Genomic DNA, 15,394 nt, shown 5'->3' with positions numbered 1-15,394 from the left:
GAAGGGAGGGAGGGAGGGAGGGAGGGAAGGAAAAGAGAAACAATATACTTCAGGCTAAAGGAGACAACATGGGTCTCTAGTTATGCGTGGCCTGGCCCTCCCTGAGAACTTGCTCTTGCTTAGGAACCCCCGTGCACTTCCTACCCCGTGGTTCTGGCCCACAAGGCCGGGAATGGCCCATATTATAGACGGGGACGAGGGGACAGAGCCGGCAGCACTGTTCCTCCCTCACCATTCCTCCCTAGGGAGGCTCAAAGCAGCCAGGAAGGGTTTCCCCTCCTTGAGATGCTGGCAAAAAGGATTTCAGGTCAATCTGGAATAAATGATGAGTTTTTTCATGTAACATACAATGCCCTAGGCAGTTTTTAAAAATATCTATCACTAGGAAAAGAGGAAAGACGAAATGGTAAGAAAAAGTGCTTATTTATAGGTCCCAGTTGGCAAAGCAAGAGGGGGATGTGCCAGCCCTGAGGTGCAGCTGGATCCTGAACATCAGGGGTCCCAGGACTTACCTAGCACATGCAGTCCTCAGCCCCCACCAAGGTCCACAGAGCCCCTAACATACAGAGCCCACGACTCCAGGCCCTGTGCTGATGCCAGGGGCCAGCTGCCCGGTGTGGGGTGCTGGGCTGGCCTCCCTGGTGCCTGAGCCATGGCTCTGGCTGCCCTGGGCCTCTGCACACTACTGCACTGAGGCTACCAGCTCCGTCCAGACTTGCCCCAAACTGCCAGGCTCTCCTCTAACTCCAAGCAAAACCTGGTGGCCTGTTTCTAGACTTGGTTTACCTCCATCCCAACAAACACACACATTTGAATTCCCCTCCTAATTCCCAGCCCAGTGGTTCAGGGGGGCTGACCCCATGCTCCAGCTACAGGTGTGGCCAGGTGACAGAGGCTGGCCAATCAGCACATGGCTCCTCTTGGGGATGGAGATGGTTTCAGGAATGGCCATGAGCCCCAGGGCTGACCAGGGGACTGAGGCTGCTGAGGGGGCTGGAGCCTCCACACAGGAACGCGTCCTGGGGAAAGGTGAAGGTGAACAGGACATGGCCACGGGAATGTTGGAGCCCCTGGAGCCAGCCACACTGAAGCCAGACCGTGGGCTACTCACTGACGTAACCACAGAAATCCCTTTGACTTGAGTTTCTGCTGTTTGCCACCCAAAGGCTCCTGATGGATACACCGTTATGGCCCAGCTTCCCTTCCCTTCCCAGATGTTCACATTTCTTAAGTCCTAGCACGTCCTGAAGCCTAGCCCTGTGCCATGAGAATCCAGGGGAGGACGGGGACAGGAATAATCTCTATAGGTCACAGAGATACCACAGGCCTTATTACCTCATTCTGTCCTGATGGCCACCCTGCAAAGCTGGTATTATTAGCCTCATTTTACAGAAAAGGAAATAGGTTCAGAGAGATTAAGTCATCTGCCCCAAGTCACACAGCCACTGGGCAGCAGATAAGGAGTTCCATCTGAGCAGCTCCTTGGAGAGCTGCGGGGTCCTGGCAGGGGAGGTACAGAAAAAGGTCTTGATTACCCCCAGATCTTGGATCCCACATCTGCTGGGCTCACCTGGTCTTGGGGAGCTCCTCTGAGGCGGCCCAACCTCTCTGCAGCCCAGAGATGGTCAGGGGACAGAAACCTGAACAAGGAAAGGGGTTGGAGAGACTTGAGGGCATTTCTCTCTTATCTGATAGTGGAGGGCAAATGGGAGGAAAACGCTTGGTGTCATCGTGGGGCCACCAAGGGCCCTGAGAGACAGGCAGTAAACTTCAGCCAGGGCCCTGGTGATTTAAGATGTATTACTTCCCTTAGTAACCATTCCAAGCAGATGTCAGGGACATCTTGGTGAGGAATGAAGCCGTTGGTGCCAATAAAACATTTTTCTATTAGCCACGGTCAGGTCAGTCACCTGCTGAGCCACAGGAATTGCTCTGACAGGATCTTCATTCCTCGGAGGTCAGGTCAGTGTGGCAAGGTCATGCCATGGGATATAAAGGGGGATGGGTATCTCTGGTGCAGCCCCAGCTCCTCCAAGTCCTGATATCCTGAGCTCATGCTCAGGAAATGGGATGCACAGGGGAGGGAGAGCCGGGACTCCTGGGCTGGGCAGTCTAGTGGGCAAAGCCTGGTCCCTCAGAGAGCTGACAGCACGCCCGATCTGGCTTCCCCACCATGCTGTTCACTGCCCCAGTCCTGCCCACAACCTCACCAGCCATGTCCCAGCTTTCCTTCAACCAGTAACAAGTCAATTCACTGAAAGCCAATTCATAGAACAGTCAATTTGTGGAATGACAAAGTCATAAAAAAGACTTGCTTCCTCCCTTAACCTTTTAGCTTGAGTTGACGGGTCCATTTTCGTCTTCAAAACAGCATTTGATGGAATGTTATTTGTCTCTGTCCCTGCTGCCCACTGTGGTGGCAGGAGGCAGAGACAAGCGTGGTGACTGTGTCATCAGGAATGCTGCAGGCACAGGGCAGAGGAGGGCAGGAGTGGCCATCAGCAGGGCTGTCCTGCAAGCCCAGGGGAGCAGGAAGGCCCACCTGAGAAGAGGGCTGGGCTGGGCTGGGCTGGGGCTGGGGCCCTGGTTCTGGGAGGCATCTGGGGACAATGGATAAGACCCCCGTTCCATCAGCCAGCTGACATCCACTGCCTACTGGCAGAATAGGGTCTCAAACTCAGAACCCCTGGGGGCTAGCCAGGCCCCAGCTGGCAGCCAAAGGGGCTTGTGCTGCCTTTCTGGGGTGAGGGGCTGGCCCCAGTGCCCCTGGTGGGATGCAGCCTTGGAGAGAAGGGCCCAAGGTGTCTCAGGTGTCAGGGAGGGGAGGGCAGTAGAGGTTGGTGACCATGGCGCACCACCAAGGAACTGAGACTGGGAGGTCACTGGCTGTCCGCTGTTTTCAATCACCAGAGATCTCAGTCTGTCAGACCCAATACCTACTCTCACCTTTTTAAAATTAAACTTTTTATTTTGAGATAATCGTAGATTCATTTGCAGTTGTTAAAACAAACAAAAAAACAATACAGAGAGATCTTATATACACTGTTTCCCCCAATGGTAACATCTTACAAAATTATTGGATCCATCACCACCAGGATACTGACACTGCACTGTTCCCCCACCTTAGGTAGATTTCCTGTTTTGCTTGTACTGTGGAGCCGACACACACGATACGCCTGCATAGAACTAAACACACTCATGCACACACATACAGGCAAATACAAGTGCCACCACAATCAAAATACACAATAGCTCCATTACCACAAAGATCCCTTGTCCAGCACCCCCCTCCTTAAAACCAGAGCTTTGCACTATCCTCGTCTCTCTTCTCAAATGAAGTTGATGAGTCATGTGATCCATCTACACACACATTTAAAACAGAACCAAGAGAATGGCTGGATGGTAACATTACAGAAAAAAAAAAAAGGAAAATAATTTAGAATAAAATAAAGGGTAATTTGTCATGTTAATGGTGGGTGGGCCTATCCTATAGTCACCTGTCAGGTCGTGTGACAGCGACCACAAACACAGATGGATGCTGGAGTTCACTGGGGACTCTGGCACCACGAGAGATGCTGTCCTTGGTGATGTGGTGCTCTGAATGGTGGCAGCTCTTGGCGGAGCTCCGAATATATCAGAGTCTGATCTTCCCTCGACTGTGAGAGCAGTTGCATTCCTGGAAAACTCAATGCATATTCAAATCATACAAAATGCATTTTGTGGTTTGGATGTCAAGAGGAGTGAGGACCAGACTCAGATAGTTGCTCACAGATTTTCACACCCATAAATACCTGTGCGGATTCTTGGTGTAGGGGCCTTGCCCTGCACAGCCTAGGCTGGCCCCACTCCCAGATGCCCTCTGGCAGCTCTGCCTGCATCTGGGGGCCCACTGTCAAAGAGATGCTGATAACCATGCCCAGGACTGACCTGGATGGAGAGACAGCCAAGGTGACAATGATGAAGGCTCGACGCATAGGCTTCCGGGAGGTGTGTGTGTGTGGGTTCATCTTGGAATGTTCAGGCCCGGTCCTGCCAGCCTCCCTTCTCCTGCCTGGGGGAGACACACAGGGCTTGGCTTCCTTCATGGAGGCCCCACTGCAAGCAGCAGGCCAGGGCTTCCCACGGAGGGAGATCACTGCCTCCTGCAGCGGCTGGCTGGTCACACATCCCCCAAGTTGAGCATTTCATTGGCTCAAATCCAGAACCACAAAACAGTGATGGGAAAACTAAACCGCTCTGTGTCACCAGCTTGCTGAGGGAGCACTTCAGTGATGAAGCACTCATACACATGCACAGAAATTCACCAGGGACCCAAAGGAACTGGACACAGCTGTGGCCTCTGGGCAGAAAAACGAGAAGCAGGGAACCACACAGACAATGTGTGCAGCCCTTTTTTGTACCATGTGAATGAATAATCCCTCAGTTATATGAATACATTTAAAAAACAACAAAAACATAACCATCCCTTTTGTAAGCTAAACTTCATCACTCACACTTTTATTCAGGAAGGGGAAATTTAAAAACACAAGATACCACTTCACACCATTAGGATGGCTATTACTAAAGAAAAACAGAAAGTAACAAGTGATAGCAAAGATGTGGAGAAACTAGGACCCTTGTGCAGTGCTGGAGGGAAGGTAAAACAGTGCAGCTGCTGTGGAATACAGTATGGCGGCTCCTCAAAACATTCAACATCCAATCACCACCTGACCCAGCAAGCCCACTTCCAAGTACACACCCAACAGAAATGGAACCAGGGACTTGGAGAGGTATTTGCACACCCATGTTCACAGCAGCACTATTCACAATAGCCAAAAGGCAGAAACAACCCAGTGTCCACCAATGGGTGAATGCACAAACAAAATGTGGTCGATCCGCACAATGGAACAGTGTTCAGCTTTAAAAAGGAAGGAAGTTCTGCCCATTGCTGCAGCACAGATGAACCTTGAGGACATGATGCTAAGTGAAGTAAGCCAGTCAGGAAAGGACAACTGCTGTCTGATTCCACTCACATGACATCCCCAGGGCAGTCACATTCACAGGGACAGAGAGTGGAATGGTGGGCGCCAGGGGCTGGGGATGCGAGATGGGAGCCTACGCTCACGGAGCACAGAGCCTTTTTTGGGAAAGTGAAGTTCTGGAGATGGATGGTGTGTTGGCTGCACAACACTGTGAATGCACTTATTGCAGCTGAAATGTTTGTAATTAAAAAGGGCAAACGTGGTGGATCTGCACAATGGAATGGTTTTCAGCTTTAAAAAAGGAGGTTTTCTGTCTATCTTACCACAATTTTTAAAAATGGTGATTTGTGGCTTGTCAGGCCAGGCCCTGCAGGGATGCCAGAAAGCAAAAGTGGGACTTCCAGGCAGCTAGTGACAACAGAGGGGCCAGCAATGTGTCTGTCGCAGGGAGGACTCGCCATGCAGGAGCTCCATGAGGGGACCCATTTGCCTGGGGGAGTCAGGAGAGAGGCACAGGCTGGACTGTGAGGTCTGAGGTGAAGAGAAGGGCACTCCCGGTAGAGGAGCCAGCATGGGCAAGAGTGTGGCGGGGTGAGCCTTCCAGGCAGTGCTGGGCAGCAGATGGAATGTTGTGGGATCGGGAGAGGCCAGGAGGAGCAGGACAGAGGGCCTCAGGACCCAGAGTGGCTGAGGAGAGAGAGGTGTGTGAGGGAAGGGGAGCCCACTGCCCCACCCCGTTCTCTTCTCAGTTCTATCCAGGAGCTGCTCTGGCAGGTGCCACCAAGGTCTTATTTACTGTGTCCCTTCTTTGGGCGGTCAGCTTCATGCAGGCAGGGCGGGCCTGGTTCGTTTACAGGCGTAGCCCACAGGCCTGGTGTGTGTCAGGACGTGGACTAGACGTCCAGTGACCATGGTGGGCTGAGCGAATGAACGGGTGATTGATCGGCAGGATGGGGCCACGTGAATGAGCCAGCACGCCTGGAGCTGCTGTGCCTGGCAGACACAGCTCCTCCCAGTTCCCTGTGTGTCGCAGCATAACCATGAACTTTCAGATGAGGTCACAGGCCCAGAGAGGGCAAGCAGCCTGGCCAGGATCACGCAGTGTGGCAGGGACAGAGCTGGAGTGGAGCCTCCTTGTCCTGCTCTGTAAGGCCCCAGGTGAGCCAGGGCCTCAGAGACCAAGGGGCAGAGTATTTTCATCTGCTCTGCTTGCAGGGAGCCTCCTGGGGTAAGAGTGAGAGAACAGGAGCCATCCAACAGGCTGGAAGGAGCGGCAAGGGCAGACGGGGCTGTGTCATCAGTAGGCTTTTGGAGGAAAGCAGCAGGCTCTAAGGTGAGCCTGGGAGCAACTCAGCCAGTACCCAGGAGCAACACCTCCTAAGACCCCACTGGTGGTGACAAAACTGGTCTAGTCCACAGGTACTGGGTGCTGGGCTCCCAGCCACTGTGGGATAAGTACCCTCAGCACCCAGGACAAGCAGGCTGGGGGCAGCTATGCCGCAGTGGCAGTGGCCAACACGTTTCAGGTAATGCATGCAGTGGGGAAGGGGTGGGAAGGGACACAGCCTCGTGGCCAAGAGATCTGGAACCTGCTCGGGGTAAGGCGTCAGGACCCCCAACACCTGGGCCCCCTGACTGCCCTCCTTCCCTTCCTCATCCTATCTCTGTGCACTGGGTACCCACCGGCCCCACCCACAAGGGCACACAGACTTGGCTTGGGAGGAGCAGGGTCTGGAGTCAGGCAGATTCACTCGCTGTGACCCTAAGCAAGGCACTTCCCTGGAAAATAGGATGGCACACAACCACCCTGCCAGAGTTGTGGGATTCAACAAGAGAAGGCACTCTTGTTATTCTTAAAGACCAAGTGAGTGAGTCAGCGCAAGGAGGCAGGCCAGGGCCCTGATGAGAGGGTGCCAAGTCCTTTAGGGGCACAGGGTGCCTTGGGGGGCTTCAACAAAGCGCCGCCAGGGAGCGACAAGGATGGCGCCACACTTGCTGAGCTTGGGGCCCGGCCCGCCCGCTGGCCCGCAGGCAAGCCCTGGAAGGGGAGTATCAGCCCCGCCGCATAGAGCTCTTCCAGGAAGCCCTCCCCACCTCCTGAGTGGCACAGTTCACTCAATCCATTCCCACTGGGCTCTTTATCTTCTTCATTTCTCTATGGCCTTCTCCCCTGCAGTGTCCCCTGAAAGCGGCACCCTCTCAGTGGTTCCCAGCACTGAGTTGGGCACACAGCAGGTGTGCCATTAATACTAGCTGAATGCAAGGAAGTGAAGGCCCAGGCCTGGCTATGTGGCCTTGGCTGCATGTCCCAGTCTTTCTGAGTTATAACCAGGACCTGCCCAATTGCCTCCTGGGGCTGTAAAGGGTGGATAGATGCTACAGCATTCTTGGAAAATAGCCCAGTGCTGTGTGGGTCATTCATAATGACCATTTTTCATAATGATCACTGCATGGCAAGAAAGGCTACTGGTCATCACATGTGCTTGAGAGTGAAGACTGGGCCTCAGGTTCCCTACCTGCATCTCTCTTTGTGGGCTGGGGCTGCTCTTCCCTGGCATCCAGCCCAGGCCTACTGTCCAGCAGATGCTGATAATTGTGCCTACGGAACTGACCCAGCCAAGGTGATAATGGTGAAAGCTCAATGCACAAGTTTCTTGGAGGTGTGCATGTGGAATGTTCCAGGCCCAGTCCCACCAGTGTCCCTTCTTCTGTCTGGGGGAGACCCACCAGGGCTTGGCTTCCTTTATGAAGGCCCCACTGCAAGCAGCAGGTCAGGGCATCCCACTGGAGGGAGACCACTGCCTCCTGCAGGGGCCAGCTGGTCACCATGTCCCCCAAACAGAAGGAAGAGAGGGGCCAGGACAGTTCCAGGAAGTGAATGAATGAATGAGCAGGCATGGGTGGAAAGTGCTCCACTGGCCTGGCCAAGCAGCCCACATCTCACACACCACAAACTCCTCACAGCCTCACTTCCTGTGTTCAAGTGACAGGATATGACATGCCTGTGAGGACAGAGGGTCCCCTTGCAGAGATGATGAAAAGGACGCTGTAGTTACAGAAGTGGGGGCCATCCTTCATTCAGACACCATTCATGAAGCTGCCAGTACAGCAATGACCTCGGGTGTCAGCAAGTTTGATTCAGGGTCTGATTCTTAGAAGCCACCTGATGTTCCCCCACTGTGTTAAGAAATCTTCCCCTGCTTTTGTTGTCATTCTTTATCCCGTCCAGTGTGCCACCTTCACAATGGACTGAGCCCTGACTGGGACAGAGTCTCCATTCCATAAAGCTCCCTTGGGTGCACACCAGGGGCCCAGAGAGTGGAAGGGGTGAAAATGGAGGCTAGGGAGCGGGGACAGTGGGGTGCTGGGGGGCCCACTGGCAGGGCTCCTCTAGGCTGAGGAGAGCCTGGCCATGCCGTGCACAGGGCCACTGGAGCAAGTCTGCCCCGATTTGACATGTGGCATGTTAGGGAAGGTACACCGCTTCCAAATGTACAGCAGGAAACAGTTGTGTGACCCCAGTCAAGTTCCTTCCCCTCTCTGAGCCTCGGTTTCCTCTTCTGTAAAATGGGATCAACAGTATCACATTTTGCAGCAGTTGGTGAGACTCAGCGAGGCAACTAAGCACGAGAACGCTTTGCAATCAAGTTGGGCTGCTCTGATAGTGGCTACAATGCCGCTGTTGGGAAAGTTAAACATCTAGAGATGCTCAACACCTCATCTCCTTTCCACACTGAAAGGCTGGGTAACAATAAGGTCTGAGCAGCAGGTGCTGGGAAAGCCTGGGTCTAGGAGTGGGCTTGCCACGGGTTCTGGGTGGGGAGTAATGGTGGGCAAATACAGGCTTTCAAGTGCAGCAGGGTAACCTCAGAAAAGGCCTGCTCTTGGTTGCAAAATCCTTGCATACAAACAAAGCCACCCCCTCCAAGTCTATTTGGTATTTCGGTGCCAATAGGTTTGGTGGCAGAGGAGGGATGGCCTGGAAGTCACAATGCTCAGACTGTGGGAGCCTGAGAACTGGAGAAGAGTGAAAAGACCCACAGGAAAGGAAGACAGTGAGCGCTGAGCCCCCTCTCTCAGGCAGGAAGGCTAGACGAGCTTAGTCCAGGAATCAGCAAATCCACCAGCGCCATGTGTTCAAATGCAGGTGGCTGGGCCCCCAACAGATTGAAGCAGACTCTCCAGGGAAGAGTATTAGAATTCATATAGAACATTGTCCCCACAAAACCGCAATTGGATGGGCTTGGGCAATGCAGCCACAGTGAATAGCTGCATCCCGGGAACATCAACCACACCTGGACATTAAAATTATCTGGAAAACGAAAAAGATCCTGAGGCTTGAGCCCTCCCCCAGACCTAGACACCAGAATGTCTGGGGGTGCGACTCACACGTTTTTTTTTAACTGCTCCTCAAGTGATTCCAGTATAGTTCCTGGGCTACAACCCCCACCCCAGGCTAGTATATTCCAGGGTTCCAGTAGAACTGTGTTGAGCCTCAATTTCCCCATCTCTAAAATGGGGGTCTTAGTGCCTGCCCAGACACAGCCTTTGTGAGGATGACGTTTCTAAGCACTGGAGGCAAGCAAGCACTGGGCCAAGTAACCTGAACATGAATTGTCACATTTCATCCTCATGACATCTCCCCTCCCTGAGGGTATAACAGCCCCCGAGAGTTCAGAATTTCTCTGGCATCAGGCTCCTGGGCCCAGGCAAAGGTGTGGCAGGAAGGAGACAGCTGGCTCAGGAGGACCTATTCCCAGCCACTGTGGAGGAAGTTACACGCTGGGAAAGGATTTACTATTTGTTTCCGAAAATACAGCGAGGACCTTGCCACAGGGAGTGAGAACTTTGGTGTGTTCTGCTCACATCGAGCAACCAACCTGTGAGCTTCTCCACTAAAAAAGCAAGTGAGCATCACAGCGAACCAGAGGCCACCGCCATCCCCCGCGGGCTCCCGCCTGGGTCTGCTGACGCAGCAGAGGCAGAGGTGTGTTTACTTTCCCTCAGTGGAGGTGACGGGGAGCTGCCACTCTATCAGGGGCTCCACAGGCCCTTGCTGTGGTAAGAGGCCTCCATCGAACAGGGAGGCCTTGGGGTAGCCCCCAGAAGGCTCCCCACATACTGCTTCGGGCCTCCTTTTCCTAGCCTTGTGACTGAGCCCAGCTCAAGAGGACTCAGCCGTAATCTCTAACCTCCTAAGGTCTGAGGTCACTGCACAGCCCCAAACGAGTGGGCCCTGGGCAAATAGTGTAGGCAGGTGGAGACCTGACGCTGGGCCTCAACCCCCGCAGCTGAGGGTCCCAGAGGAGGGCAAAGGTTGCTCCTCCTAGAACAGCACAGTGCAGCGCCCAGAGAGCTGTGAAGGAAGCTGGCATTCGAACCCCACTGCCCCCTGGGAAGCCTGGCTAAACGAAGCACAGGCTTTGGTTTCCATAAATACCCTGGCCCGTGATGTCACCGCCCCGTGCAGACTTTCACAGCCTCTGCTGCTGGCGTGAGGCCCAGCACACAGACGCTCTGCTGCCAGCCCACAGAACACCTGGGCATACAGCTGGACACTGATGCCACTGTGCTAGGGAAGGTGGGCTGGACCTTCACCTGCCCTTGGAGGACGCAGCATCCTGCCCACTGCCTCAGCCTGCCTGCGACCTTCTATCAGGCATGGCTGAAGGGCTGGCCATGGGTGTGCTGGGCAGAGAGGCTTTCCCCAAACAGGCTATGGGCTAAACCAAAGCCAAAACAGTAGGAGCCAGTCTGGGCACCCTGAATGTGGATCTGGAAGGGGGGATACCTGCTTTCAGAGTTGGGAATTTCACAGCCTGCTGAAGACCTGCTGACTAATAGCCTTTTTCTCATCGTCATCACCAACAAACACCTCCGCTGCAGGGGCCGAACGCTGGCATCCCTGCTGGGTGGCCAGCTCTCTCTGCAAGTCACCTGCACATCCACCTGCCCCTCCCCCCACGAAGCCCCTCACTCCACCTCAGCCGGGCCCCTCTGGTCTCTGGCTTTAGGCAGAAACCTGCCACATATACTCACAAATAGCGTCTTCTGCAAGCCATCCTGTGTGAATCCGTTCTTCCCTGTTCTGGCTCCCTCTCCAGCGGGGAGGCTCAAAGTGTTTGCAAGAGGAGCAGGAGGCTCAGGCAAGACGTGGAAGGGAATAAAATTAAATCGCGGGGCAAGTCACATTCCCGGGGGTGGCGGGCTCCTCCAGGGAGGCTGGGGCGGGAGCGGGGGGCGGCGCCAGCAGCGGATTGTGAAGGGCCCTGGCACGTAGAGCGCGCTCACACCGTGCCCAGGAGCGAGCGAGGACGTCGAGTAACCATGGTCGCCAGGCTGGGCGGGGGAGTCCACCTCGCTGCTACCTGGGCCCACCTTGTGGTGTTTCCCCTCCCGTACATCCGGGGTGCGGGGCGCGAGGATGAGGAGGGGAGGGTCGAGAGGAGGCTGACCCCTGTTTGCTCTCGCAGCATCCGGAGGAGGGGCGGGCGCGCAGGAGCCTCCCCCGGCGCCCAAGGAGCAACGTATGCGGCCGCGCCTGACCAATCGCCGAGGCGCTGGTCGCCATGGCAACAGCAGCATCAGGCGCGGCCGCTCCGCGGCGCCCTCGCTGCAAAGTCACACACCCGGCCGGGCGCGGGGCGCCGGCCCCTTCCTGGCCCGCGCTGGAAACCTGGAACTCTGTTGCTAAAATGCACGCGCCGCGCGGAGCCTACGATGTCACTGCTTTCCAAGGCGGCTTCTCTGCCTTCGGCACTGAGACACGCGAGCCACGGAGCTCTCGGGGCTCTGGCCCTGGAGTGAGGCCGGCCGTCTCCAAGGCTAGTTCTGCCACTGAAGGGCGATGAGACCTTGGCAAGCCGCGTCTCTCCTGGGAGTCTTGATTATGCTACTGTGAAAGGGATCATTACAGCTATAACACGGGGTTTCAGGAGGGCGCACCACACCACTAAGCTGCACGGCGGATGGCAGAGCAGTCCTCGTTTGTGCCAGTCCTGTCCCAAAGGGGGGCTGCACGGGGCTAGGGAGAATTTCTGGTCTAGCTATGGTGCCTCTTCCTCTCCCGAGGACCTTCCATGTGCCGGGCAAGTATCTGCCCTCATGATGTTTACAGTCTAAGAGGGAGACAGGAAGTAAGTGTGCAGATATAGGATTGCACATGGTGGTAAGAATCAGGATGAAAAGGGAGCAGGAAGAGGGGAGGCAGGGAGCCCGAGGGAGGTGGGAAGGAGGCTTCCGCCATCAGACAGGGTGGTCGGGAAGGCCCTCTGTGAGGCACGTGTGGCTGAGACTCGGATGACGCAAGAAGCAGGGGAGGAACTGGCGTCCAGGCTCTGAGGCGGAAGGCAGCCTGGTGTATTAGAGCGGCCCAGAGGAGGTCAGCGTGGTGCAGTGGTGGGACAGGGAGGTGGAGAGGAGAAGCGCACATCCATCCTCGGCTCCCACACCCGCCTTTCCCACACAGATTTCTCTCTTCCTATCTGATCTTCATCTGATTCTCTCTGCTTCCTCATCTGTATACCAGGAATCCCAGACCTATCTCAGAGGCATGTAGATAATATTCTTCCATACACGGTAATCCTCAAGACAACCCCAATGAGGCCTAATATTATCATCCTACTTCATGGAGGAGCGCACTAAAGCCAGAGGTTCAGCAACTGGCCCAAGCCACATAGCTGGCGGGCAGTGTAGCCAGGGCAGTCTGGCTCCAGAGTCTTGGCTATTGACTGCTTGAAAGCTGCCTCACTGGGAGGAATAAATGAGAGAGGGAGTAGTTGAGACTGGGAATTGGCTGGCCATGGCTGGCAGCCCACAGGGCCATTTCCCTTCCTCTTTCCATTCTCTCTGGACTCACACTCACCGAATGTAGGAGTGATGCTGCAACCTTGAGTTCCATTCCATCCTTTACAGGAAATGAACCTTGGGGTAAGTGATTTGCCTAAAGTTGCACAGCAGAGTGGCAGAGGTAGGACTAGGATCCCATTCTTCCAGCTCAGTGTCCTGGTAGGGAGCAGAAGTTGGAGCTGCAACCTCAGGTGGCTGAGGTGAGGCATCGATCAGAACTGCATGATGCTTCCCTATCTGCCCTCTGTAGGTGAATCCATATGCATGACCAATCTTCCTGTAGCACGGACCTCCCTCCCTGAGTCATGTGAGGAATTCATATTCTGTGGGTTAACATGTTGCACAGCCTGCCCCACTCCTCTTCTCACTGGAGTTTCAAAAGATTTTAATAACATCAAAATTCAGCCACTGCATCAGGAGGGCTCACTTTGTGTCAGGTCCAATTGTTTCATGGTCTCAGTGAATTCTCAGAAGCGCCCTATGAAGTGAACATAATTGTCATTCCTGCTTAGATGCGTTGCACCACCTACGGGGGTCTCCCATCAAGGCAGTAGCAGAGCCCAGACTCTAACTCACAGTCTGGCTTGGGCTAGAGCAATGCCCCTCTCAGCCACCTTGCTCAAGCAGTGATTCTCTTTTCACTTCCATCTTCCAGAGGAGGAAACAGGCTCAGATTGGTGAATTGGATGCCTTGAGTGTAGAGCACCCAGCGTCCCTTTCCTGGGCTTCCTCTTTTGCTCCCTGGTAGGCCCAGGACATGCATCTGCACATCCGTTCCTTCTTCAGCACTTCCTCTTGTAAATGTACAATCCTTTTCCTTCCATGTTATGCTGTTATTTCAAAGTAGGGCAAATGGCAAGGACCCTGGCATTGAGATACAAATGCCAAGATTTTAAGCTTTTACAAAACGTCATTTACTTGGACAGTGCCTACAACCCACCTGTACTGTTTTGATTTCTGACATTCAGTATCTGGCACCGGATCAGGCACAAAGGAGGCTCCAAAAAGTGTGGAGCTGGGATTCCAACTCTGATCTCTGACTCCAGAACCCACAGGTTCATCCCTTCAGGCAGCGAGAGGTCAGAGAGACTCAGCAAAGGGGCGCGCCTGCCTGTGCAGGCTGGGTTTCACCTACCTCACGACCCCAAGCCCTCGCCATCCAATCTCAGGGCAGATTTGTCAGCCCCACCTCCCAGATGCAAAGCCTGTGGTCGTGAGAGGGTCCTGATCACACAGGAAGTGGCGCTACAGGACTTTGGATGGAATTGTCCCCTTTCCTCACTTTCTCAGCTGTAACCAGATGTCTGGAGTGGGAAGCGGGCGCAGCCAGCCTTGGGGTTGCTGCCATGTGACCCTGGTTGTATCACAGAATCACCCACCCACTCACCCACCTCTGCAGGCTGGGGACTAGGGCACAGTGGGAACCTAGCATTCAGACAGTGTTTTCATTCCCTGGAGTTTCTGTAAGTGCCCAAGTTCACCCCTGCCCTTGCCTCATCATTGTGGACTGCGGGAAGCCACCTGCATCAGAAGGTGAGAGCAGCTGCCAAGGGGTAGGTCCAGAAACATCTCACATCCATCTCCCCTCCCTCAACCGGAAAATTCGACCCTGCAGGTTGGCAGGAACATTCCTGCAGATCGGCTCACTCCTGCAACCTGCGGCCATCTGTCCCCAAGGTGGGAGGAGCACAACAGCCTTTGGGAAGAGAGAGGATGGAGAAGGTTGGAGCATGCAGTCCACAGATATGACAGTCACAGAGCCCTTCAAGGCAGGGAACCCCAAATCCCAGGGATTCAGGGTCTTCATCCAGCGCTGGGTAGAAGTGAACCCCCCACCCCCGCTGCTCTGTTCCAACTATGGAACTGCAAAGCTGTCAACACTCTGACTCTTTAAATCTCAGGCCACATAGCCTTCAAGTCTGGAGACTTTATTTTCTTTTAGCTGAAGCTTCACATTTTAAATAAATGAAATCCTAAGTGCACAAATGATAAGAAAATTTATTCTCCTTAAACAAAATAAAGCCCCCTTTACCTCCCATCCCACTAAATCTTATTCCCCTTTCCAATCTCTGCAGAGGTGACCACTGTCATCTGTTTGGAGTGGATCCTTCCAGAACTTTTTCTATGCACTCATCTACATATATATGCCTATAGAAAATATGAAGTATTACATAGGCCCTAAAAATGGCATCATTTTATGAATTTCTTTCTTTTCTTTTTTTTAAAGATGAGGTCTCACTATGCTGCCCAGGCTGGAGTGCAGTGGCTTTCACAGGAGCAACCATAGCACACTACAGCCTCAAACTCCTGGGCTCAGTGATCTTCCTGCCTTAGCTTGGGACTACAGGCATGCACCACCAAACCCAGCATATTATGAATTTTTTAAATAAAAGATTTAAAATATGCCAAAAGGCATAAAGATGAATACCATGAACTCTGATATACCCCTGACCCACTACAAGAAACAGAACATGACGAATATGATGGAAGCCCAGGGTCACCGCCTTGTTAAATCCCCTCGCCAGCCCTGCCCTCTTCCCATTCCCATGGTGAATTCACTCTGTAGTGAATCTCCTGCATAGAGA

The 15,394-nt window shown here is 53.9% G+C and overlaps 1 protein-coding gene across 3 annotated transcripts in view; it reads right to left on the bottom strand.

Moving 5' to 3' along the window:
* The window catches only part of IQSEC1 (IQ motif and Sec7 domain ArfGEF 1), a 176,658-nt gene extending 165,212 nt beyond the window's left edge, over nucleotides 1-11,446 (bottom strand). Inside the window, exon 1 of one of the 3 annotated variants that reach the window (XM_017865852.1) lies at nucleotides 11,001-11,446. In XM_017865852.1, coding sequence (XP_017721341.1) covers nucleotides 11,001-11,023 — 23 coding nt within the window. In that variant the 5' untranslated portion in view covers nucleotides 11,024-11,446. The remainder of the gene's footprint in view (nucleotides 1-11,000) is intronic. The other 2 variants (XM_017865849.1, XM_017865851.1) reach the window with 2 other exon arrangements.
* Nucleotides 11,447-15,394: the final 3,948 nt, after the last annotated feature.

This window comes from Rhinopithecus bieti, unplaced genomic scaffold (assembly GCF_001698545.2).
Source record: "Rhinopithecus bieti isolate Rb0 unplaced genomic scaffold, ASM169854v2 scaffold_83527, whole genome shotgun sequence".
In the NCBI taxonomy this organism is placed as follows: Eukaryota; Metazoa; Chordata; class Mammalia; order Primates; family Cercopithecidae; genus Rhinopithecus; species Rhinopithecus bieti.
This window is presented reverse-complemented; position numbering and strand designations above follow the sequence as displayed.